The 23,752-nt window shown below is 39.1% G+C and overlaps 7 protein-coding genes and 3 pseudogenes across 7 annotated transcripts; 5 read left to right on the forward strand and 5 right to left on the reverse strand.

Moving 5' to 3' along the window:
* Positions 1-2,156: 2,156 nt before the first annotated feature.
* On the reverse strand, positions 2,157-2,821 carry LOC149130559 (histone H2B, gonadal pseudogene; annotated as a pseudogene).
* Positions 2,822-2,955: 134 nt separating this feature from the next.
* LOC106867117 (histone H2A) lies at positions 2,956-4,114 on the forward strand. The gene has a single exon (XM_014933846.3). The coding sequence runs from the start codon at positions 3,036-3,038 to the stop codon at positions 3,414-3,416; it is 381 nt and encodes a 126-aa protein (XP_014789332.3). The 5' UTR covers positions 2,956-3,035; the 3' UTR covers positions 3,417-4,114.
* A 1,786-nt stretch (positions 4,115-5,900) lies between these two features.
* On the reverse strand, positions 5,901-6,899 carry LOC149130560 (histone H4). The gene is made up of 2 exons (XM_089344077.1): positions 6,477-6,899; positions 5,901-6,389 (listed from the first exon to the last, which is right to left on the reverse strand). Exon 1 carries the CDS (start codon positions 6,864-6,866, stop codon positions 6,555-6,557), a length of 312 nt encoding a protein of 103 aa, XP_089200203.1. The 5' UTR covers positions 6,867-6,899; the 3' UTR covers positions 5,901-6,389; positions 6,477-6,554.
* A 156-nt stretch (positions 6,900-7,055) lies between these two features.
* LOC149130561 (histone H3) lies at positions 7,056-8,573 on the forward strand. The gene has a single exon (XM_089344069.1). It carries the CDS (start codon positions 7,108-7,110, stop codon positions 7,516-7,518), a length of 411 nt encoding a protein of 136 aa, XP_089200195.1. The 5' UTR covers positions 7,056-7,107; the 3' UTR covers positions 7,519-8,573.
* A 713-nt stretch (positions 8,574-9,286) lies between these two features.
* Positions 9,287-10,489, reverse strand: LOC149130562 (histone H3). Its single transcript, XM_089344068.1, has one exon. The coding sequence runs from the start codon at positions 10,461-10,463 to the stop codon at positions 10,053-10,055; it is 411 nt and encodes a 136-aa protein (XP_089200194.1). The 5' UTR covers positions 10,464-10,489; the 3' UTR covers positions 9,287-10,052.
* A 96-nt stretch (positions 10,490-10,585) lies between these two features.
* On the forward strand, positions 10,586-11,671 carry LOC149130563 (histone H4). Its single transcript, XM_089344075.1, has 2 exons — positions 10,586-11,091; positions 11,179-11,671. The coding sequence occupies exon 1, from the start codon at positions 10,705-10,707 to the stop codon at positions 11,014-11,016; it is 312 nt and encodes a 103-aa protein (XP_089200201.1). The 5' UTR covers positions 10,586-10,704; the 3' UTR covers positions 11,017-11,091; positions 11,179-11,671.
* A 2,050-nt stretch (positions 11,672-13,721) lies between these two features.
* LOC149130564 (histone H2A-like) lies at positions 13,722-14,874 on the reverse strand. Its single transcript, XM_089344073.1, has one exon. It carries the CDS (start codon positions 14,817-14,819, stop codon positions 14,442-14,444), a length of 378 nt encoding a protein of 125 aa, XP_089200199.1. The 5' UTR covers positions 14,820-14,874; the 3' UTR covers positions 13,722-14,441.
* A 190-nt stretch (positions 14,875-15,064) lies between these two features.
* Positions 15,065-16,002, forward strand: LOC149130565 (histone H2B, gonadal pseudogene; annotated as a pseudogene).
* Positions 16,003-21,199: 5,197 nt separating this feature from the next.
* LOC149130566 (histone H2A-like) lies at positions 21,200-21,725 on the reverse strand. Its single transcript, XM_089344071.1, has one exon. It carries the CDS (start codon positions 21,649-21,651, stop codon positions 21,271-21,273), a length of 381 nt encoding a protein of 126 aa, XP_089200197.1. The 5' UTR covers positions 21,652-21,725; the 3' UTR covers positions 21,200-21,270.
* A 63-nt stretch (positions 21,726-21,788) lies between these two features.
* Positions 21,789-22,533, forward strand: LOC149130567 (histone H2B, gonadal pseudogene; annotated as a pseudogene).
* The last annotated feature ends 1,219 nt before the right edge of the window (positions 22,534-23,752 follow it).

Raw genomic sequence — 23,752 nt, forward strand, 5'->3', positions numbered from 1 at the left:
TTTCAAAATTTCAATCCACCCCACTTCTTTTGTCACTTTTACCGGATATTCTTTTTCTTTTTTTTTTTTTTGCGAAATGCGTAATAAAATACGAAGATTACGATTCTGAAAAAAATTTTACAAATTTCAATTTCTCAACAAGAAAAAATATATATATACCCTCGGGCCTTCAAGCAGGCTATTCACATACTAGAAATAACAGCCAAATCTCACAAAACTGCGATAACGTGAGATTTTGAAAATGCGATTTCTGAAATTTTTTTCAGAAGCGGATCCTCCATAACCAAAAACGTGGGATTCCGTAATACACTATATATATATATATATGCATTTTACCAGAATCACAGCAATGCGTTCGGCAGCAGCTGTTGTTTGGCGCTCTCTTTGTGTTGTGAGAAACCGGTCAAATCCTGTGGACGAGGTGCTAAAGTTACTAAAAATAAAGGGAATGTACAATATATTGATGCGAATTGTACAAATTTCAGGGAAAACTTTTTTTAACTTTACATCATTCGTTCTCTAATTTTGTCTCTTGTATTTTTCAAAAACCTTTCTATTATAAATCACTTCCTACAAAATTACTATAACGCATGTACAGTAAAAATCCCATTCGGAATAATCAAGTAGAAATCTAAGTATTTAAAACTTCGTCCTCAAATTTGTCACTACTATATGTATAAGGCCTGTACGAGGGCTGGATATGGGATGTTATATATACAAATTAGGCTCTATCACTCAGCGGCTGGGATACTTTCCCCTCACTCACGTCAATTCTATTTGCTTCAATAAAATTAAAATTGCTTACCTCTCTTATTAGTTTGTTTTGTGTGGATGTGGCTAGGATTCGTTCAAGGTTAACATGCACTACCATGTTATAAAGATATAAATCTCCAAAGAGAAAACAGGATAGACGACGAAAGAACTGGATGTACATGTCACCGAACCTAGAACTGATTGCTATTATGAAAACTAAGATGTAGTTCTCAATGTTTGCCAATAAAACCCTTTCTCTTTACCCTACCACGGCGATCAAAAGATCATTCGGTGGACATTGGAATTAGACACTGAGGGAAAATGGCTGTAACTTTTTTATTTTTTAATTTTGGCGATTTCGTTTTCGATGTGTTCTACATGTCACGGTCATGCGATTCCCCCTAAAAAAAATTTTTGACCCCCCCCTCCCTCACGGGTGGGGGGTGAATAGCCTTCTCGCAACTTCCCCGCTTATTTATTTATTTTTTTTTACGGAATCCCACGTTTTAGGCTATGGAGATTCCGATTCTGAAAAAAAAAAATTTCAAAAATCTCAAATTCAAAATTTCGATCCCCCCCCCCCCGGTTTTTATATAGATCCACACCCGGTGGAAAAAGTGAAAAAAAAAGTGTAGTAGTTGAAGTGCCCCTTATATGAAATAAATATGAAGGAAAAAATGCGCTTTAGCAAACGGGGTTAGGGTTAGGGTAAACCTAACCCTAACCAGATTTGACTGTTATTTCTAGCATGTAATTTATTCAAGTTGTTTAGAAAATAGAAATTATTTTGTTCACAAAATTTAATTAAAAGAAAAAAAATGTATGAAGTTAACAAAAACAGATAGTGTGTTATTTTTATTCCTTCTACCTATCTACGTTGTTTAGAAAAGAAAAAAGTAATTTTAAAAAAATTATTTACTTTGTTTAAAAGAAATTATTTACTAATTTGCATGCGCACACATGTATTCATTTGCACGCGCACTTTTCGTAGGATCGACCACTCACGACTAGCTAGCGCGGACGCGCGACAGCGCGTTCGGGTCCACTCTGCTTGAGTAGTACCCTTTCTTTCTATTTTTTTTTTTAATTTTGTATTTTTCGTTTTCGAATATATGCTCTCTGGTAAAAAGCGTGAAACTCGCAGTTCAACTTTCTGAGTAAATGCAGGATATGGATTGTCCGCGTTTAGCTGTTATTTCTAGCATATCAAGTTTCGAGGTGGGGACTCCACATGTGATCCTTTTTCTGTTTCAATATAAATTGAAGCCGTTCATTTTCACATCTAAGTTGCGAGAAGGCTATTCGTACGACCTGGACATGTAGAACACAATGTTAAAAATGAAAATCGCCCCCACCCCCCGTGTGAGGGGGGGGGACTTTTTCTTAGAGGGAATCGCATGACCGTGACATATAGAACACATTATCGAAATCGAAAATCCCCAAAATTATAAAATAAAAAAGTTATAGCCATTTTCCCTCAGTGCCGAATTCCAATGTCCATCGATCATTCTATTTCCAGGATTTCGAATGACCACGTAAAACTCGTACGTGGTTAATAACGAACTAAAATCGCAGATCAATAGAAAATCGAAAGTTTACAATCACGAAAATATAGGTGGTCCTTAAAAGGACCGTTTTTCGAGAGACCAAGATTTACTTGCTGCTGGTGTATTTGGTAACAGCCTTGGTACCTTCAGAGACGGCGTGTTTAGCCAACTCACCGGGGAGAAGCAGACGCACAGCAGTCTGTACCTCACGGCTACTGATGGTTGAACGCTTGTTGTAGTGAGCCAAACGGCTGGCTTCAGAAGCTATTCTTTCGAACAAATCGTTGACAAAACTGTTCATGATAGACATAGCTTTGCTGGAAATACCAGTGTCGGGGTGGACTTGTTTCATTACTTTGTAGATGTAGATGGAATAACTTTCCTTCCTCTTCTTCTTTCGTTTCTTGTCCCCAGCGGGGCGAGTGGCCTTAGCCTTGGAAGCCTTCTTGGCTCCCTTCGAAGCGGTAGCTGGTGCTGGTGGCATGATGTCAATACCACTAACTCCGCATCTACTCTATTTATAGCTGTCAAGTAGGCTCAGCAGATGAACATTTCTGTAAATTCGCGCCGTTCATTTTCATTGGTGGAATTTGACAATAATGTCACGTGACAAAAGCCCGCTTATTTTCAGCTGCTTATCGACTGCTGGAGCCTACTAGGCGGTATTTAAAGGCGAAAAGCGCTTTTTATTTCGTTATTCGCTGTTTCGTTGCAAATTAGTATCAAACTCTGAAAATGTCTGGTCGTGGTAAAGGAGGTAAAGTGAAGGGAAAGAGTAAGACCCGTTCATCCCGTGCTGGACTTCAGTTCCCTGTCGGTCGTATCCACCGTCTTCTCCGTAAGGGAAACTATGCCCAACGTGTTGGTGCCGGAGCTCCAGTCTACTTGGCTGCTGTAATGGAATATTTGGCTGCCGAAGTGTTGGAATTGGCAGGAAATGCTGCCAGAGACAACAAGAAATCGAGAATTATTCCCCGTCATTTGCAGTTGGCCATCCGTAACGACGAGGAGTTGAACAAACTTTTGTCTGGAGTGACCATCGCCCAGGGTGGTGTTCTTCCCAATATCCAGGCTGTCCTTCTGCCCAAGAAAACTCAGAAGCCTTCTTCTAAGTAAATTACTTCGGTGGCATTTTTGCTTTATCCGTATCAACGGCCCTTTTCAGGGCCCACTACATCATAATTTTAGTCTACTTACCGCTTGTTTTGCAATCCGATTCTTCATAAGACATCATGGACGTCATTCCATAGATACAGGTTATGAGTATAAATAACCTAGAGTTAGTGCAGCCATATCTGTTAAGTATTGTATTCTGATTGAGCCCTACTAGCTGTTTTATGTTTAAAGGCTAGCTTTACAGATACTTTGTTAGCCGTGGTTTGTAAATAAATGCATCTAAGGGACATTCTGATCCAAGCACACCATATGGCCACTCGACTTTTATTTCATACGATTTAGCAAAAAATTTAAGTTTCGGTTCAGTGCACCCACAGGAGTTGGATTTTCCATGGGCCGATTTTGGAATGCACTTAACCATGGGAGAAAGCTATTTCAGTTAAAAGAAATTCAAGCATTTTCAGGCTGTCGTTCCTTGCACATCCCACGACCACCTTCATGTTTTTCAATACTTTTCGCCACGAATGCACATGCTATTAAAATTTTCCCTCCCATTGTTTAAGAAAACACTGGAGAGCCTGAGATTTTAAATCCAGTGATTTTGGCCTTGGAATTTCACGGTGCTCTTCGAAATTACCTGAAAAAAAAACGATTTTTTAAACCGCCTCCTTCAACTTCTCCGGTTTTGTGGGCACTACGCACTTTTAAAAAATTATAGAAGCCTTTTCGGTAAAAAATATTTTCAGACGAAAAGGTGTGATTTAAAGGGAGATTTGGCTGTTGTTTCTAGCATACTCCATGACCAGCTTCCACGTTTCTTTCTCAAACTGATAGGTTTATTGTCTCAACCTTACAGGTCATGGCATATGCTAGAAGCAGTCAAATGTCCTTTAAATAATTTTTTCATGCATTAAAAAAAAACCTATATTGAATTGGCTTCTGCGTAGTGCCTACAAAATTGGTCCGGGGTGGGCAAGCTCTAGATTACTTGCAAACTGAAAAAGTCTGAAAAATTCGTCACAACGGGTAAATTCCAACTTATGTGCGCTTCGAATTCCGCCAATTTTTTTTATCCTCTCCACTCTTGGAAAATCTAATTCGTCGCTTTAAAAATACGGATTGTCCGAACCTGCAATTTGTTTATAATTTCAAACTAATTTCCAGATGAAAAAAGATGTATAATTTAAGGCAGATTAGCTATTTCTAACACATCCCACAACCACCCTCCTCGTCTATTTGTTCCTAACATTGATGTTTTTCAATATATTTTCCCCAAACATATTTGATACAGTGATGAGGAAGTAACACGGTAGGCTAAATATTATAAGTTATGACCAGTTACACGGTGTGCTGCAAATTTTAGAAAGTTTTAAATTTGGAGTCCATAAATTATTTCTAAAAACAAAGTTGTAGATTCGGATTGCCAGTATTTTTAAACCACGATTAAAAGAATTCGAAAGAGTATGAATTCCAGTGTACAACACTAACATTCGCGAAAGTTGTATGAAAATTTCCAATCTCCCAGAATAGAAATATCATGAGGAGTTGGACCCTTGCGGGTCCCCAATTCATACCGTTTTGCTTGCGTGGAGAACCAGAGTTCAGATTCAACAAGTATCTTTTAATTTTGCAATGTTTTACAAAATCAAAAGCAACCCGATTCTTGTACATTGCTCTCTCCAACCGTGTTCTCACACCGGGAGCGGTCTATATAAAGATCCTCACCTGGGAACAAAAAAAAAATTAAACAGCCTGGTGGATGTTAACAAGTATGTGGAAAACGAATATGAAAAAAAAAAGGTGGAGATGGAGTATATGTAATCTGGGTATACCCCCACTTTTAAATTTTGTTTTTTTTACGGAATCCTGTTTCAGACCATGGAGAATCCGATTCTGGAAAAAAATTTTCAAAAATCTCTATTTCAAAATTTCGATCCACCCCCCGGTTTTTAGAAAGATCCACAGGGTAAACCTAACCCTAACTCAAACCCTAACGCTAACACTAGTTTTGTGAGATTTGGCTGTTATTTCTAGCATGTAAATAGCCTGCTTGGTGGGGGGGGGGGGATTGAAATTAAAAAAAAAATTTTTTTTCAGAATCGGAATCTCCATAGCCTAAAACGTGGGATTCCGTAAAAAAAATTAATAAATAAGGGGGGGAAAGGTTCAGATTACATATAGTCCATCTCTACCGATTTTTATTTTACAGAATCCCGTTTTTGGTTATCGAGGATCCGACTCTGAAAAAATTTTTTTCAAAAAATCGCATCTTCAAAATTTCAATGACTCCCCACCCCGTCATTTTTTCTTTTTGGCCAAATACGAAGATTACGATTCTGATAAAAATTGGTCTGTATTTTTAAAAAAGCTACCCAGGCCTTCAAGCAGGTTATCCACATGCTAGAAATAACAGCCAAATCTCACAAAACTGCAATAACATAAATGTAATCAATCTAACCTCTCTGCAAAATATCTTTCAGAGTAATTTCCCGCAGTAATTATGACAAAGTAATTCATGTGAAATTAAAGTGGAACTTTTTATTAAAAATATGGAAAAAATTCAAACCTTTTTTAATAATTTCCGGGAAAAGTGAACAAGGAGGGGGTGATAATTGAAATTTTGAAAATTATTCAGAATCGGCTCCTCCATAACCAAAAACGTGGGATTCTGTTACAAAGAAATATAACCATTTTACTGGAAAAATCGGATCTTGTTCAATTTTCCTACCCTCCAGGATCGTCAGCGCGCATCTTTTTCTTTATATTCGGTTTCCACATACTTAAAATCTCTCAGGGTGGTTCAGGGGAGCTTGTATATGGCTGTTATTTCTAGCACAAATGTCATCTTGTGCGAAACTGAGGTAGCACCTACCCGTAGCCATCCTTTAAAGCATCTCTCCCGATGTTGTCCAACATCAATATCAGGATATTGCGATCGAATTAAGATATGCCATACGTAAGAGCCGAGACTCACTGAAAGGGATAAAAAAATCCCTGAAAAAGGAAGCTGAAATTCAAACATTTTGGTTTTAAGCATATTGAAGAGGCGAGATGGCTTACATTAAGATATGAGTGGCCCTGAAAAGGGCCGGGATTTGTCGCTACTCACGACCACGAAGTTACAAAAACTTCACCAGTTTAACCTCCGAATCCGTATAAGGTTCTTCCTTGTCTCTTGAGAGCATAGACCACATCCATAGCGGTGACAGTCTTCCTCTTGGCATGCTCGGTGTAAGTGACAGCATCACGAATGACGTTCTCCAAGAACACCTTCAACACACCACGGGTCTCTTCGTAGATCAAACCAGAGATACGTTTCACACCACCTCGACGAGCCAGACGACGGATAGCGGGTTTGGTAATACCCTGGATGTTATCTCTCAACACCTTCCTGTGACGCTTGGCGCCTCCTTTTCCCAAACCTTTTCCTCCTTTACCACGTCCAGACATATTTTCAAGTATTTAGTGTGTGAAGCTAGTCGCAAGTATATATATACAGTACGCAGACGTAGCAGAGAACACTTCAACTTACAGATCACGTGTCTGAATCAGCGAATCACAGCGATGTGTTCAGCAGCAGCTGTTTTTGGCGCTTTCTCTTTGTTTGTAGATAAAAAGTTTAACGCGCCGCTGAAGTGTATATAAAGCGTACCTGTTGTTGGCGCTTTATTGTTATTGTATTGATATCAGAATGGCTCGTACAAAGCAGACAGCACGTAAGTCTACCGGAGGAAAGGCTCCTCGTAAACAGCTTGCCACTAAGGCTGCCAGGAAGAGTGCCCCAGCAACTGGCGGTGTGAAAAAGCCCCATCGTTACAGGCCTGGTACCGTAGCTCTGCGAGAGATCAGACGTTACCAGAAATCCACTGAACTTCTCATCAGAAAACTTCCCTTCCAACGTCTTGTTCGTGAGATCGCTCAGGATTTCAAGACTGATCTTCGTTTCCAGAGCTCTGCCGTAATGGCTTTACAGGAGGCCAGCGAGGCTTACTTGGTCGGTCTTTTCGAGGATACCAACTTGTGCGCTATCCACGCCAAGAGAGTGACCATCATGCCCAAGGACATCCAGCTTGCTCGCCGTATCCGTGGTGAGAGAGCCTAAATTGGAAATAATGAAGCTAGTGCTTTAGCCCAACGGCCCTTTTCAGGGCCTCTGAAGGTTTTCGTAAAGTTCTACTCACCCTGAAGATAGTGGTATGTTTTGTGTTCTCGTATCGTGAATTGTTTATTCAAAGTAAGATCGATATATTCTTTTCCTGAAGCTGGGGATGACGATTTAAGCATTAATCTTATTCACTCCGCCAAGTGTAATTTTTTTATTTTTATAATATCGCACCTTGAAAAGTGTAATTTTCGGATTCTTACGTTTTAGATGTCGGAGATGACGAATATTCGAAAAAAAAAAAACAGCTTTTCAAATTTCATCCCTTTCCCACTCGAATTTAAAATTTCCTTAAGGATATTGCAGCGAATTGATGAACATGCAAACCGAAATTAGTTATAAATGGTAAGGTGGAAAGAAATTGTTTACTTGTTTGGTGGCCTTAAATAATTAAATGTACACCATTTTATGCGAACCGAAAATTGATGCCAAGTTGGCATAACTAAAGATTTCTGGCCCTTACCACTCCGAATTTGGATGATCATAACTAAGAAAAATGGATAGAAATTACGAATGTACCAAGTTTGGTGGGGAGGAAGTGTTTTAGGAGGGGGGATTTCGGAAAAAATACACCGGTGTCCATTTCAGTATGTCTTCAACGTTTAGGAAAATCGATATTTTTTAATGAAATTCTCTACAGATGTACCTCGGACTGTGTAGAATTTGGGGGTTATTTTTGAGAACTGTTCCCCACTCGGGGGTGTTTCGGAACCTGTCGTTCATACTTGTTTCATTCTCTGCGTTTGTGCATCCGTAGATTTCTACTGAAGCAACGACGGCAAATGAAGCCCTCACCAGAAAACTCATGCTAAAAATAACAGCTAAAAGTTTGGTACACTGAAATATGTTATTAAGACGATTTGTTTTTTCACTTTAATTAAATTCCCAGGTAAACGTTTCTAATAGAAAGGCAGAAGCATATATACGCAGTTAAATATAGAAGTGTAAAATATAATGTTACATAATCTCTATAATAAACATGATACGGAACGATTTTCTCCGTTTTGACGGATTTTTCCAATTTTATTTTTTCTCTCAGGCCTTCTAGGTAATGTGTTGGTGGTGGTGGTCGTCTTGGAGAAGATTTTATGGAAAATTTGTTTTTTTTTATACCCCATCCTCCTCACCGATATTGGCCAATTTGTTTGGCACTACGTACTTATGAACTGAGAAACCTTTTCGGTTAGAAAAAATGGAGATATTTTCAAACGAAAACGTGTGATTTAAGGGCGATTTGGCTGTTGTTTCTAGCACATCCTCAGTTCTTTGTCACTGTCACATGTATTGATTTCTTCCGATATCTGAAACGTAGGAATCCGGAAATTCTTTTTAAAAAAATACATTTTTCAGGGACAGGTGCGAAACTGCACTAGCCCCCAAAATTCTTTATTTTATTATTTATATTTAATTTCGATTTGCATATGTTCGTCAATTCGCTACGATCTCTTTAAGGTATCCCTATCCGTTTATTAATATCTATATATACATATAAATTATTATTAAACGTACTAAGAGATACCACCATGCTAGAAATAGCAGTCAAAACTTACATATCTAAATGCTTATTGAATTTTAAATTTTGAAAACGTGAAACAAATTCTTTTCACTTTATGTTCGCTACAATCTTTTTATGGTAATCAAAATTTCAAATTGGAGGGAGAAGGGGTGAAATTTGAAAAGGTGATTGTTTTCGCATCTTAGTAATCTCTGACATCTAAAACGTAGGAATCCGAAAAATGATTAAAAAAAAAAAAAAAATGCATTTTCCAAGGTGCCATATTAAAAAAATGTCCGATGTACACGAAGTAACTTTGGAAATAAATTTCGAGGCCCTGAAAACGGTTAGTGGCTTCGTTATTTTCATTTAAGCTCTCACGATTTTAGGTATCAGAGTATTATGTTCCAAAATGAGCAAGCAGTCCTCCATAAAATTGAATTTTTAAATAAGAGTTCTACAAATAATTACCTTTCAGATCGGATGCAGAAGCGCACACATCACAATTTAGTTTATTTTGTAGATGTCATGTACCAGTATGAAATGTGCTCGCCATTCAACTTTTGTCTTTAAACTAAAAAATGGAATTTCCGACAATTTGTTCCAATTCATTCACAACGAAAGCTTCGAAATTCACTAAATATCTCAAAACTGAAAATAATGATCGTTGTGGTTTATTTGTGCTGCAAGTTCTGTATAGATACATGCTTACAAAAAACAAAAGAGCGATTTAAAAATATAATTGGACGAACCAATAAGCTTAAATCGCCACTTACAACAGAAATAAATTCACGAGGAATGAACATTAGTTACAAAAAATTATGGAAAAGAAAAATATTGATGCCATTTCGAATAAACAATTCACGATACGAGAACACAAAACATACCACTATCTTAAGGGTGAGTAGAACTTTACGAAAACCTTCAGAGGCCCTGAAAAGGGCCGTTGTGCTAAAGCACTAGCTTCATTATTTCCAATTTAGGCTCTCTCACCACGGATACGGCGAGCAAGCTGGATGTCCTTGGGCATGATGGTCACTCTCTTGGCGTGGATAGCGCACAAGTTGGTATCCTCGAAAAGACCGACCAAGTAAGCCTCGCTGGCCTCCTGTAAAGCCATTACGGCAGAGCTCTGGAAACGAAGATCAGTCTTGAAATCCTGAGCGATCTCACGAACAAGACGTTGGAAGGGAAGTTTTCTGATGAGAAGTTCAGTGGATTTCTGGTAACGTCTGATCTCTCGCAGAGCTACGGTACCAGGCCTGTAACGATGGGGTTTTTTCACACCGCCAGTTGCTGGGGCACTCTTCCTGGCAGCCTTAGTGGCAAGCTGTTTACGAGGAGCCTTTCCTCCGGTAGACTTACGTGCTGTCTGCTTTGTACGAGCCATTCTGATATCAATACAATAACAATAAAGCGCCAACAACAGGTACGCTTTATATACACTTCAGCGGCGCGTTAAACTTTTTATCTACAAACAAAGAGAAAGCGCCAAAAACAGCTGCTGCTGAACACATCGCTGTGATTCGCTGATTCAGACACGTGATCTGTAAGTTGAAGTGTTCTCTGCTACGTCTGCGTACTGTATATATATACTTGCGACTAGCTTCACACACTAAATACTTGAAAATATGTCTGGACGTGGTAAAGGAGGAAAAGGTTTGGGAAAAGGAGGCGCCAAGCGTCACAGGAAGGTGTTGAGAGATAACATCCAGGGTATTACCAAACCCGCTATCCGTCGTCTGGCTCGTCGAGGTGGTGTGAAACGTATCTCTGGTTTGATCTACGAAGAGACCCGTGGTGTGTTGAAGGTGTTCTTGGAGAACGTCATTCGTGATGCTGTCACTTACACCGAGCATGCCAAGAGGAAGACTGTCACCGCTATGGATGTGGTCTATGCTCTGAAGAGACAAGGAAGAACCTTATACGGATTCGGAGGTTAAACTGAAGTTTTTGTAACTTCGTTGTCGTGAGTAGCGACAAATCCCGGCCCTTTTCAGGGCCACTCATATCTTAATGTAAGCCATCTCGCCTCTTCAATATGCTTAAACCAAAATGTTTGAATTTCAGCTTCCTTTTTCAGGAAATTTTTTTATCCCTTTCAGTGAGTCTCGGCTCTTACGTATGGCATATCTTAATTCGATCGCAATATCCTGATATTGATGTTGGGCGGTGATGAGACAACATCGGGAGAGATGCTTTAAAGGATGGCTACGGGTAGGTGCTACCTCAGTTTCGCACAAGATGACATTTGTGCTAGAAATAACAGCCATATACAAGCCCCCCCTGAGAGATGTTAAGTATGTGGAAACCGAATATAAAGAAAAAGATGCGCGCTGATGATCCTGGAGGGTAGGAAAATTGAACAAGATCCGATTTTTCCAGTAAAATGGTTATATTTCTTTGTAACAGAATCTCACGTTTTTGGTTATGGAGGAGCCGATTCTGAATAATTTTCAAAATTTCAGTTATCACCCCCTCCTTGTTCACTTTTCCCGGAAATTATTAAAAGGTTTGAATTTTTTCCATATTTTTAATAAAAAGTTCCACTTTAATTTCACATGAATTACTTTGTCATAATTACTGCGGGAAATTACTCTGAAAGATATTTTGCAGGGAGGTTAGATTGATTACATTTATGTTATTGCAGTTTTGTGAGATTTGGCTGTTATTTCTAGCATGTGGATAACCTGCTTGAATGCCTGGAGGTGGGTAGCTATTTTGAAAAATTGAAGATTTTAAAAACCAATTTTTATCAGGATCGTAATCTTTGTATTTGGCCAAAAAGAAAAAAAAATGAGGGGTGGGGGGTCTTTGAAATTTTGGGGATTCTGTAAAATAAAAATCAATATATATTCTTTTTACCGGAAGTAATAACAGAAAATCCGATTTTGATATAGCCGTTTCATCTCCGTTGTCGAACAAGAGAAAAAGAAAGGTGTACAACGGAAATTTTTGTTTAATATCGCCCCTCCAATTTTCTTTTGATATGTGATTGACGAAATAACGGTCGTCAGCGCGCAATTTTTTTTTCATATTCGTTTTCCACATACCTTGTTAACATCCCCCAGGCTGGTTAATTTTTTTTTTTTGGCACTATCATGCTATTAGCTGTCTGCCTGCATGCCTGTTGCTGGCTTGTCGATTCTTTGGCTACTGACAGCTGATACCATGACTGGCCGGAGCGAGCTATATGTCTGTCTGTCTGTCTGTCTCTCTCTCTATCTATCTCGAAAGTTCGCGCGTCCGCGCTAGCTAGTCGTGAGTAGAAAACACAAATTTAATATAAAAACATATTTCCTGAAATTGCAAATTATTTAAAATATAAAAATATAATTTTCAACAGAGAGAATTTATCAAAATAGAAAACAAATGAAGTTTGAAGTTTAAAAAATAAGATCGACCACTTACGACTAGCTAGCGCGGACGCGCGAACTTTCGAGTAATAGATACGCTCCGGCCAGTCATGGTATTAGCTGTCAGTAGCCAAAGAATCGACAGGCCAGCAACAGGCATACAGACAGATACTTCACTAGCAGTGAGCACTTTCACTTCTGACAGCTAATAGCATGATAGTGCCTTTTTTTTTTTGTTCCCAGCTGAGGATCTTTATATTGACCGCTCCCGGTGTAAGAACACGGTTGGAGAGAATATGTACTAGAATCGGGTTGCTTTTGATTTTGTAAAACATTGCAAAATTAAGATACTTGTTGCATCTGGACTCTAGTTCTCCACGCAAGCAAAACGGTATGAATTGGGGACCCGCGAGGATCCAACTCATGATATTTCTATTTTGGGAGATGGAAGGTTTTCATACAACTTTTGCGAATGTTAGTGTTGTACACTGGAATTCATACTCTTTCGAATTTTTTTAATCGTGGTTTAAAAATACTGGCAATCCGAATCTACAACTTGAAATAATTTATAGACTCCAAATTTAAAACTTTTTAAAATTTGCGCACGGCCTATTGATATTGGATTGAAGCACACCGGGTAACTTGTCATAACTTTTAATATTTAGCCTACCGTGTTACTTCAGCATCACTGCATCAAATGTGTTTGTGGGGAAAAAAATTGAAAAACATCAATGTTAGGAACAAAAAGACGAGGAGGGTGGTTGTGGGATGTGTTAGAAATAGCTAAATCTGCCTTAAATTATACATCTTTTCATCTGGAAATTAGTTTGAAAATATAAACAAATCGCAGTTTCGGACGATCCGTATTTTTAAAGCGACGAATTAGATTTTCCAAGAGTGGAAATTGTAGGATTTATGGGGAGGGGATAAAAAAAATTGGCGGACGTCAGAGATAGGAAGCACACATAAGTTGGAATTTACCCGTTTTGACGAATTTTTCAGACAGTAAGTAATCTGGAGCTTCCCCTCCCCGGACCAATTTTGTAGGCACTACGCAGAAGTCAATTCAATATAGTTTTTTTTAAATGCATAAAATAGTGGTTTAAAGGACGTTTGACTGCTTCTAGCATATCCCATGGCCTGTATATAAGGTTGAGACATCAATATACTTGTCAGTTTGAGAAAGAAACGTGGAAGCTGGTCATGGAGTATGCTAGAAACAACAGCCAAATCTCCCTTTAAATCACACCTTTTCGTCTGAAAATATTTTTTACCGAAAAGGCTTATAATTTTTTAAAAGTGCGTAGTGCCCACAAAACCGGAGAAGTTGAGAGGGAGGCGGTTTAAAAAATCGTTTTTCTAATTTTTCTTTGCTAAAAGATGTTTCAGATAATTTCGAAGAGCGCCGTGAAAAAAATTGAAATTCCCGTCAAAACGGAGAAATTCCAAGGCCAAAATCACTGGGATTTAAAATCTCAGGCTCTCCAGTATTTTATTAAACAATGGGAGGGAAAATTTTAATAGCATGTGCATTCGTGGCGAAAAGTATTGAAAAACATGAAGGTGGTCGTGGGATGTGCAAGGAACGACAGCCTGAAAATGCTTGAATTTCTTTTTCTCCCATGGTTAAGTGCATTCCAAAATCGGCCCATGGAAAATCCAACTCCTGTGGGTGCACTATCGTATGAATTCCAGCTTTGTGAAATATTGGATCAGAATGTGTCTTAGATGTATTTATTTACAAACCACGGCTAAAAGTATCTGTAAAGCTAGCCTTTAAACATAAAATAGCTAATGGGGCTCAATCAGAATATAATCCTAAACAGATAATATGGCTGCACTAACTCTAGGTTATTATACTTATAAACTGTATCTATGGAATGACGGTCCATGATGTCTTATGAAGAATCGAATCGCAAATAAAATAAACGGTAAGTAGACTAAAATTATGATGTAGTGGGCCCTGAAAAGGGCCGTTAATGTGGATAAAGCAAAAATGCCACCGAAGTAATTTACTTAGAAGGCTTCTGAGTTTTCTTGGGCAGAAGGACAGCCTGGATATTGGGAAGAACACCACCCTGGGCGATGGTCACTCCAGACAAAAGTTTGTTCAATTCTTCGTCGTTTCGGATGGCCAACTGCAAATGACGGGGAATAATTCTCGATTTCTTGTTGTCTCTGGCAGCATTTCCTGCCAATTCCAACACTTCGGCAGCCAAATATTCCATTACAGCAGCCAAGTAGACTGGAGCTCCGGCACCAACACGTTGGGCATAGTTTCCCTTACGGAGAAGACGGTGGATACGACCGACAGGGAACTGAAGTCCAGCACGGGATGAACGGGTCTTACTCTTTCCCTTCACTTTACCTCCTTTACCACGTCCGGACATTTTCAAAGTTTGATATAATTAGTCGACAAAACAGCGAATAACGAAATAAAAAGCGCTTTTCGCCTTTAAATACCGCCTAGTAGGCTCCAGCAGTCGATAAGCAGGTGAAAATAAGCGGGCTTTTGTCACGTGACATAGTTGTCAAATTCTACCAATGAAAATGAACGGCGCGAATTTACAGAAATGTTCATCTGCTGAGCCTACTTGACAGCTATAAATAGAGTAGATGCGGAGTTAGTGGTATTGACATCATGCCACCAGCACCAGCTACCGCTTCGAAAGGAGCCAAGAAGGCTTCCAAGGCTAAGGCCACTCGCCCCGCTGGGGACAAGAAACGAAAGAAGAAGAGGAAGGAAAGTTATTCCATCTACATCTACAAAGTAATGAAGCAAGTCCACCCCGACACTGGTATTTCCAGCAAAGCTATGTCTATCATGAACAGTTTTGTCAACGATTTGTTCGAAAGAATAGCTTCTGAAGCCAGCCGTTTGGCTCACTACAACAAGCGTTCAACCATCAGTAGCCGTGAGGTACAGACTGCTGTGCGTCTGCTTCTCCCCGGTGAGTTGGCTAAACACGCCGTCTCTGAAGGTACCAAGGCTGTTACCAAATACACCAGCAGCAAGTAAATCTTGGTCTCTCGAAAAACGGTCCTTTTAAGGACCACCTATATTTTCGTGATTGTAAACTTTCGATTTTCTATTGATCTGCGATTTTAGTTATGCAAGTGTACGTGGTCGTTCAACTCCTAGGTAGGGTAAAGAGAATAAAGGGTTTTATAGGCAAGCAACGATTGATAGCCACATCTCAGTCGATCCCATTTTCTTGGAAATTTATGTCGGTGGAGATGGCTCAGATTACATGTAGTCCATCTCTACCTTTTATAACATGATATAAACGGAACCCTTCCCCCGCTTATTTTTTTTTAATTGCGGTATCTGTTTTAGCTTAAGGAAATTCCGATTCTGAAAAATTGTACAGATGGACAATATGTAGTCTGAACCTTACGGAATCCCACGTTTTAGGCTATGGAGATTTCGATTCTCCCCCATTTCCTCAAAAAATTTTTTTTTTTAGAGATGCGTAAAAAAATACGGAGATTATGATTCTGAAAAAAAAAATTGTTTGAAAAATTTCAATTCCCCCCCCCCCCCCAAGCAAGCTATTTACATGCTAGAAATAACAGCCAAATCTCACAAAACTGCGATAACAAATCTACTCACCTTTCTGCGGAAATTTCTTTCAGAGTAATTTCCCGCAGTAATTTGAAATTAGAGGGGGTTTTTTTAATTTCAGAAATATGAGTTTTGTCGAGAAGTGTGTTCGGGGAAGCCGTGCTGGTGGAGTTTAGGGAGGATAAACTTCCGCGATGTGTTCGAGAAATGTCGCAGTAAATCCATTCATTTCTCGATACATTGACTCATCAACGCGGGACCATTTCATGTCGCCCGATGATCCAGTCACATACTTCAGCCGTCTTTTAATTCAGGACCAACGGCTTCCCTGAACACACTTCTCGACAAAACTCGTATTTCTGAAATTAAAAAAAACACAAGAAAAACACGTTCTAATTTCATATTACTGCGGGAAAATTACTCTGAAAGGGGTCCAGATGGACTATATGTAATCTGAACCTTTCCCCCCTTATTTAAAAAAAATTTTCAAAAATCTCAATTTCAAAATTTCGACCCCCCCCTCCGGTTTCAGGGTAAACATAGACCTAACCCTAACACTAGTTTTGTGAGATTTGGCTGTTATTTCTAGCATGTTAATAGCCTGCTTGTGGGGGGGGGGGAAATATTTCAAACAATTTTTTTTCAGAATCGGAATCTCCATAGCCTAAAACGTGGGATTCCGTAAAAAAAATTAATAAATAAGGGGGGAAAGGTTCAGATTACATATAGTCCGTCTCTACCCTGAAAGGAATCTGCAGAAAGGTGAGTAGATTGATTACACATTTCTTGCTTTATGTTATCGCAGTTTTGTGAGATTTGGCTGTTATTTCTAGCATGTAAATAGCCTGCTTGGTGGTGGTGGTGGTGGTGGTGGTGGGTGGAATTGAAATTTTTCAAACAATTTTTTTTCAGAATTATAATCTCCGTATATTTTTACGCATTTCTAAAAAAAAAAAAAATTTACCTTCCGATTCTACGGTCTTGGACTGCAAGCAGGCTGTTCGCATGCTAGAAATAACAGCCAAATCTTACAATGGTGTAGAAAAAAGAAGTAAAAGTAGTGACAAAGTGAAATAAAGGCGCTTTCATAGTGTAAACACCACTTGTGGCAATAATGCCGTTTGTTTTCAAAACGTCCATTATTTTTGGAGCAAGCTGCTTCAATATTTCCTCGAATGAACACTTAAATTTAACTTTATCATATTACTGCGCGAAATCTTTGCAGAAAGGTGAGGAGAATTTATTGTTATCGCAGTTTTGTGAGATTTGGCTGTTATTTCTAGCATGTGAATAGCCTGCTTGAAGTCTATGGCCGTAGGAGCGGGTTTGTAAACTTTTTGGCAATCCTTCGATAAAACTCGACAATTCACTTCGGATGTCTTCGTGACCTGTGTGTGTGTTGTGGAATATAGATATAAGGAAGTTATGCCAGCAAAAAGCCTTGCATATTTATTCTTACCTGCTTCATGTGTGTATGTGAAATCCGCAAATTTCCAAGCAGGAAACAGTCGAAAACACAAATACATAAAAATAGAACAGGCACACAGACAAGAACAAGCACGCACACACACAGAAGTCACAGCAGATGTCACGGAGATATCCGAAGTGAACTGTCGACCTGTCACGGAAACAGCCGTGTTTTTTGTTTTTTTTCGAGTTATATCGAAGGATTGCCAATTTTTTTCTATTTTTTTGAGAAATTGAAATTTAAGTTTTGTTTTTTTTTCAGAATCATAATCTCCGTATTTTACGGGGAAAAAAAATCCGGAAAAGGTTAAATGGTGGGGTGGAATTGAAATTTAGAAAAATAGGCTATTCACTTGCTAGAAATAACAGCCAAATCTCATTAAACTGCGATAACATAATGTAATCAAATCTACTCACCTTTCTGCAAACATTTCTTTCAGAGTAATTTCCCGCAGTAATATGAGGACAAAGTAATTCATGTGAAATTAAAATGTCTTTTTTAAAAACTTTTTTCGAATTTTCTTTTTCAATCAATCTACGTAGGAAAATACAGAGATTAAAAATATGGAAAAAAATAAGCACAAATTAAAAATTCCCCCAGTAGTACCGCTGTCTAAAAGTGAAAATGAACAGTTGTTTTGTTTTATTTCACATGAATTACTTTGTCCTTACATTACTGCGGGAAATTACTCCGAAAGAAATATTTGCAGAAAGGCGAGTAGATTGGATTACATTATGTTATCGCAGTCTTGGCTGTTATTTCTAGCATGTGAATAGTCTGCTTGAAGGCCTGTTATTTCATTTGTTTGTCATTTAACTGCGGCCATGCTGGAGTACCGCATTTAGCCGAACAGATCGACCCTCAGGACTCATTGTAAGCCTAGTACTTATTCTATCGGACTCTTTTGCCAAACATTAAGTTACTGGGACGTAAACACACCAGCATCGGTTGTCAAGCGATGTCGGGGGACAAATACAAACATACGACGGGCTTCTTTCAGTTTTCGCCAAACAAATCCACTTACGGCTCGTGGCTTTAGTAGAAGACTGAACCCGAAATCAAGTAGTTCGTAAGCAAGCTACCTTTTTGTTTATGCGGATGTATATTGGCTGAACCTTTCTCGCCTTATTATTTTTTTTTTTTTACGGAATCGTTTTAGGCTATGGAGATTCCGATTCTGAAAAAAAAATTTTCAAAATTTCGACCCCCCCCCCCCCCCCGGTTTTTATATAGATCCACAGGGTAAACCTAACCCTAACACTAGTTTTGTGAGATTTGGCGGCACTATCATGCTATTAGCTGTCAGAAGTGAAAGTGCTCACTGCTAGTGAAGTATCTGTCTGTCTGCCTGCATGCCTGTTGATTCTTTGGCTACTGGCCGGAGCGAGCTATCTGTCTGTCTGTCTCTCTCTCTCTCTATCTATCTATCTATTACTCGAAAGTTCGCGCGTCCGCGCTAGCTAGTCGTGAGTGGTCGATCCTATTATTTTCAAACTTCATTTGTTTTCTATTTTGATAAATTCTCTCTGTTGAAAATTATATTTTTATATTTTAAATAATTTGCAATTTCAGGAAATGTTTTTATATTAAATTTGTGTTTTCTACTCACGACTAGCTAGCGCGGACTTTCGAGTAATAGATAGATAGAGAGAGACAGACAGACATATAGCTCGCTCCGGCCAGTCATGGTATTAGCTGTCAGTAGCCAAAGAATCGACAGGCCAGCAACAGACAGATACTTCACTAGCAGTGAGCACTTTCACTTCTGACAGCATGATAGTGCCGATTTGGCTGTTATTTCTAGCATGTAAATAGCCTGCTTGGTGGGAGGGGGAATTGAAATTTTTCAAACAATTTTTTTTCAGAATCGGAATCTCCGTAGCCTAAAACGTGGGATTCCGTAAAAAAAATTAATAAATAAGGGGGGGGGGGAAGGTTCAGATTACATGTAGTCCGTCTCCGCCGATTTGGGGTTGAAGCACACCATATAACAGGTCAAAACTTCTGATATCTTATCGAAAAGGTAATTCATTTAATTGCATGCTTTTTCTGTTAGCAAAAGTTTTCTTACGCACACTCGCTTGGAGCGGTGTGGGTTGAACATTTAAATTACTTACCGTGTTACGTCCGCATCATTGCACCAAATGTTTGTGGGAAAAGAATATTGAAAAAACACCAATGTTAGTGACGAAAAAAATGAGGAAGGTGTTTGATGTTAAAAATAGCTAAATCTCCCTTAAATCACAGCTTTTCATCTGAAAATTAGTTTGAAATTATAAACAAATTGCAGGTTCGGACTGTCTGTGTCTTAAAGCGATGACTTAGATTTTCCAAAAGAGTGGAAATACTAGGATTTATGGGGTGGGGGTAAAAAGTTAAAAAAATTGGTGGACGTCAGAGATAGGTAGGTTGGTATTCTTCCATTTTGACGGATTTTTCAGACTTTTTCACGGTGCTCTTGGAAATAATCTGGAGCATCTTTTTAGCAAAAGAAAAAAAAAATGTTCTTTTAACACCCTTCCCCTCTCCGGACCAATTTTGTGGGGCACTACACACTTTAAAAACTAGCCTTTCGATAGACGAAAGAGTAAGTGATTCAATAGACATTTGGCTGTTGTTTCTAGTATATCCCATGACCGGTTAGGTTGATAAAAACCATAAATTTTCCCCAAAATATTTTTTAATAACATGAGTCGATGCAGTTAATGTGGAAATGGGGAGAAAAATATTAGTGAGACAGAGACGTGGAAGCTGGTCACTGGGTATGCTAGAAACAACAGCCAAATCTCCCTTTTAAATCACACACCTTTGGGTATGAAAATATTTTTACTGAAAGGGCTTCTATAGTTTTTAAGTGTGGAGTGCCCACGAAACCGATCCGGAGAGGGGGGGGGGGGGTTAAAAATCATTTTTCGAGTTTATTTTTTAAGATTTTCCAGATAATTTCGAAGGGCATAGTGAAAAAAAAAAAAAATTTAATAGCACGAATGTGTATAAGGGGGCGAAAAATACTGAAAAGCATGAAGGTAGTTGTGGGATGTGCTAGTAACGACAGCCTGAAAATACTTTCAGTTTTTTTTTCAACTGCCAAAGCCTTCTCCCATGGTTAAGTGCATTCCAAAATCGGTCCATGGAAAAATCCGCCAAAACGGAGAAAATCCAACCTATGTGGGCATCCTGAACCGTATGATTATGCTAAATCGTATGAAATAAAATCGAGGGGCATATGGTGTGCTTGGATCAGAATTCCACCATCCTAATATATTGGATTCAAGATCATTACTGTGATTGTTCTCGGCGATTTTTCTTATGTGACATTTTTTGTATAACAATTCTTATAATCTGACTCCTTGAGTAAATTAAAAACATTCCGGATCTGTTTTCATTACTGCGAGTTTTCGGCGAATTTTTCTATGAATCTGATCATCATTGGGATGACTCTGGAGGAAGTAATTGCAACAAATTCTGCAAAACAAGTCGGCGATCCGTTTACAGACTCCCACTCAGGGTAGGCAGCGCTTAAGATAGGTGTAGATATTACAAATCACGGTTAAGGAAATAAAAGGATCTGTAAAGAGTTAAGAGAGGCTCCGTCAGAAAATAATAAGTAAACAAAGGCGTCCAGAGATGAATTAGTTAACAGCACTAGGTTATAAACATAAGCTGCATCTACGGAATGACGCTTCATGTCCTGCTATGAAGAATCGAATCGCAAATAAAATAAACGGTAAGTAGACTAAAATTATGATGTAGTGGGCCCTGAAAAGGGCCGTTGATATGGATAAAGCAAAAATGCCACCGAAGTAATTTACTTAGAAGATGGCTTCTGAGTTTTCTTGGGCAGAAGGACAGCCTGGATATTGGGAAGAACACCACCCTGGGCGATGGTCACTCCAGACAAAAGTTTGTTCAATTCTTCGTCGTTACGGATGGCCAACTGCAAATGACGGGGAATAATTCTTGATTTCTTGTTGTCTCTGGCAGCATTTCCTGCCAATTCCAACACTTCGGCAGCCAAATATTCCATTACAGCAGCCAAGTAGACTGGAGCTCCGGCACCAACACGTTGGGCATAGTTTCCCTTACGGAGAAGACGGTGGATACGACCGACAGGGAACTGAAGTCCAGCACGGGATGAACGGGTCTTACTCTTTCCCTTCACTTTACCTCCTTTACCACGTCCGGACATTTTCAAAGTTTGATATAATTAGTCGACAAAACAGCGAATAACGAAATAAAAAGCGCTTTTCGCCTTTAAATACCGCCTAGTAGGCTCCAGCAGTCGATAAGCAGGTGAAAATAAGCGGGCTTTTGTCACGTGACATAGTTGTCAAATTCTACCAATGAAAATGAACGGCGCGAATTTACAGAAATGTTCATCTGCTGAGCCTACTTGACAGCTATAAATAGAGTAGATGGGGAGTTACTAGCAAGTGACATCATGCCACCAGCACCAGCTACCGCTTCGAAAGGAGCCAAGAAGGCTTCCAAGGCTAAGGCCACTCGCCCCGCTGGGGACAAGAAACGTAAGAAGAAGAGGAAGGAAAGTTATTCCATCTACATCTACAAAGTAATGAAACAAGTCCACCCCGACACTGGTATTTCCAGCAAAGCTATGTCTATCATGAACAGTTTTGTCAACGATTTGTTCGAAAGAATAGCTTCTGAAGCCAGCCGTTTGGCTCACTACAACAAGCGTTCAACCATCAGTAGCCGTGAGGTACAGACTGCTGTGCGTCTGCTTCTCCCCGGTGAGTTGGCTAAACACGCCGTCTCTGAAGGTACCAAGGCTGTTACCAAATACACCAGCAGCAAGTAAATCTTGGTCTCTCGAAAAACGGTCCTTTTAAGGACCACCTATATTTTCGTGATTGTAAACTTTCGATTTTCTATTGGTCTGCGATTTTAGTAATGCACTACATGTAAGTGTACGTGGTCGTTCAATTCCTAGGTAGGGTAAAGAGAATAAAGGGCTTGGCGATCTTTCGATGCTAATCTTTTATTTTTTTTGTCAGCGTTTGTTTATATCAATTCTGCATTTTCCGTAAGGGAAGAGTTTCTTTGTTCTGTTAAGCAGCAAACCAGGGAAAAAGAAAAAAAGCAAACAAACACTCTCTATCTATTTATCTCTCTCTTTCTATATGTACATACCTACATTTATATGTATACATACATGCATATATGGGTACAAGGCATCACAAAAACGTTAAACTATATATGTACGTACACACATATATACATATAATCGGTACTACTAAAGCAGCACGGTCCCGAACGCGCAGTCGCTAGCTAGTCGTGAGTGGTCGATCCTAACCCTAAACATGTATTCATTTACACACGCGGGTTAGGGTCAGGGCTAGGATCGACCACTCACGACTAGCTAGCAACTGCGCGTTCGGGACCGTGCTGCTTTAGTAGTACCGCTATATCTATATCATTACCTCTCCCTCTCTCTATATATGTGTATACATACATACATATAGAAGAGAGAGTGTGTGTTTGTTTCCTTTTTTTCTTTTTCCCTTACGGAAAATGCCGAATTGATGTGAACAAATGCATGTGCTCGCTTGGCATTTCTAGTACTTGTATCGCGGCCTTGCAAGTAGGCTATTCGCATGCTAGAAATAACAGCCAAATCTTACAATGGTGCAGAAATAACAAACTCTTCAAAAGAGAAGTAAAAATAGGGTGGAGATGGAGTATATGTAATCTGGGTATACCCCCACTTTTAAATTTTGTTTTTTTTACGGAATCCTATGTTTCAGACCATGGAGAATCCGATTCTGGAAAAAAAATTTCAAAATTTCGATCCCCCCCACCGGTTTTTATATAGATCCACAGGGTAAACCTAACCCTAACACTAGTTTTGTAAGATTTGGCTGTTATTTCTAGCATGTAAATAGCCTGCTTGGTGGGGGGGGGGGGGGGGAATTGAAATGTTTCAAAAATTTTTTTTTTCAGAATCGGAATCTCCATAGCCTAAAACGTGGGATTCCGTAAAAAAAATTAATAAATAAGGGGGGGAAAGGTTCAGATTACATATAGTCCATCTCTACCGCCGTTTGTTTTCAAAAACTCCATTATTTTTGGAGCAAGCTGCTTCAATATTTCCTCGAATGAACACTTAAATTTAACTTTATCATATTACTGCGCGAAATTACTCTGCAAGGAATCTTTGCAGAAAGGTGAGTAGAATTTATTGTCATCGCATATTTGTGAGATTTGGCTGTTATTTCTAGCATGTGAATAGCCTGCTTGAAGTCCATGGCCGTAGGAGCGGGTTGGTAAAC

Source organism: Octopus bimaculoides, chromosome 28 (assembly GCF_046866305.1).
Source record: "Octopus bimaculoides isolate indiv1 chromosome 28, ASM4686630v1, whole genome shotgun sequence".
NCBI lineage: Eukaryota > Metazoa > Mollusca > Cephalopoda > Octopoda > Octopodidae > Octopus > Octopus bimaculoides.

Bases quoted from the DNA above. Each gene is read 5' to 3' on its own strand.
- LOC106867117 (XM_014933846.3), top strand. From the start codon at position 3,036: ATGTCTGGTCGTGGTAAAGGAGGTAAAGTGAAGGGAAAGAGTAAGACC.
- LOC149130560 (XM_089344077.1), bottom strand. From the start codon at position 6,866: ATGTCTGGACGTGGTAAAGGAGGAAAAGGTTTGGGAAAAGGAGGCGCC.
- LOC149130561 (XM_089344069.1), top strand. From the start codon at position 7,108: ATGGCTCGTACAAAGCAGACAGCACGTAAGTCTACCGGAGGAAAGGCT.
- LOC149130562 (XM_089344068.1), bottom strand. From the start codon at position 10,463: ATGGCTCGTACAAAGCAGACAGCACGTAAGTCTACCGGAGGAAAGGCT.
- LOC149130563 (XM_089344075.1), top strand. From the start codon at position 10,705: ATGTCTGGACGTGGTAAAGGAGGAAAAGGTTTGGGAAAAGGAGGCGCC.
- LOC149130564 (XM_089344073.1), bottom strand. From the start codon at position 14,819: ATGTCCGGACGTGGTAAAGGAGGTAAAGTGAAGGGAAAGAGTAAGACC.
- LOC149130566 (XM_089344071.1), bottom strand. From the start codon at position 21,651: ATGTCCGGACGTGGTAAAGGAGGTAAAGTGAAGGGAAAGAGTAAGACC.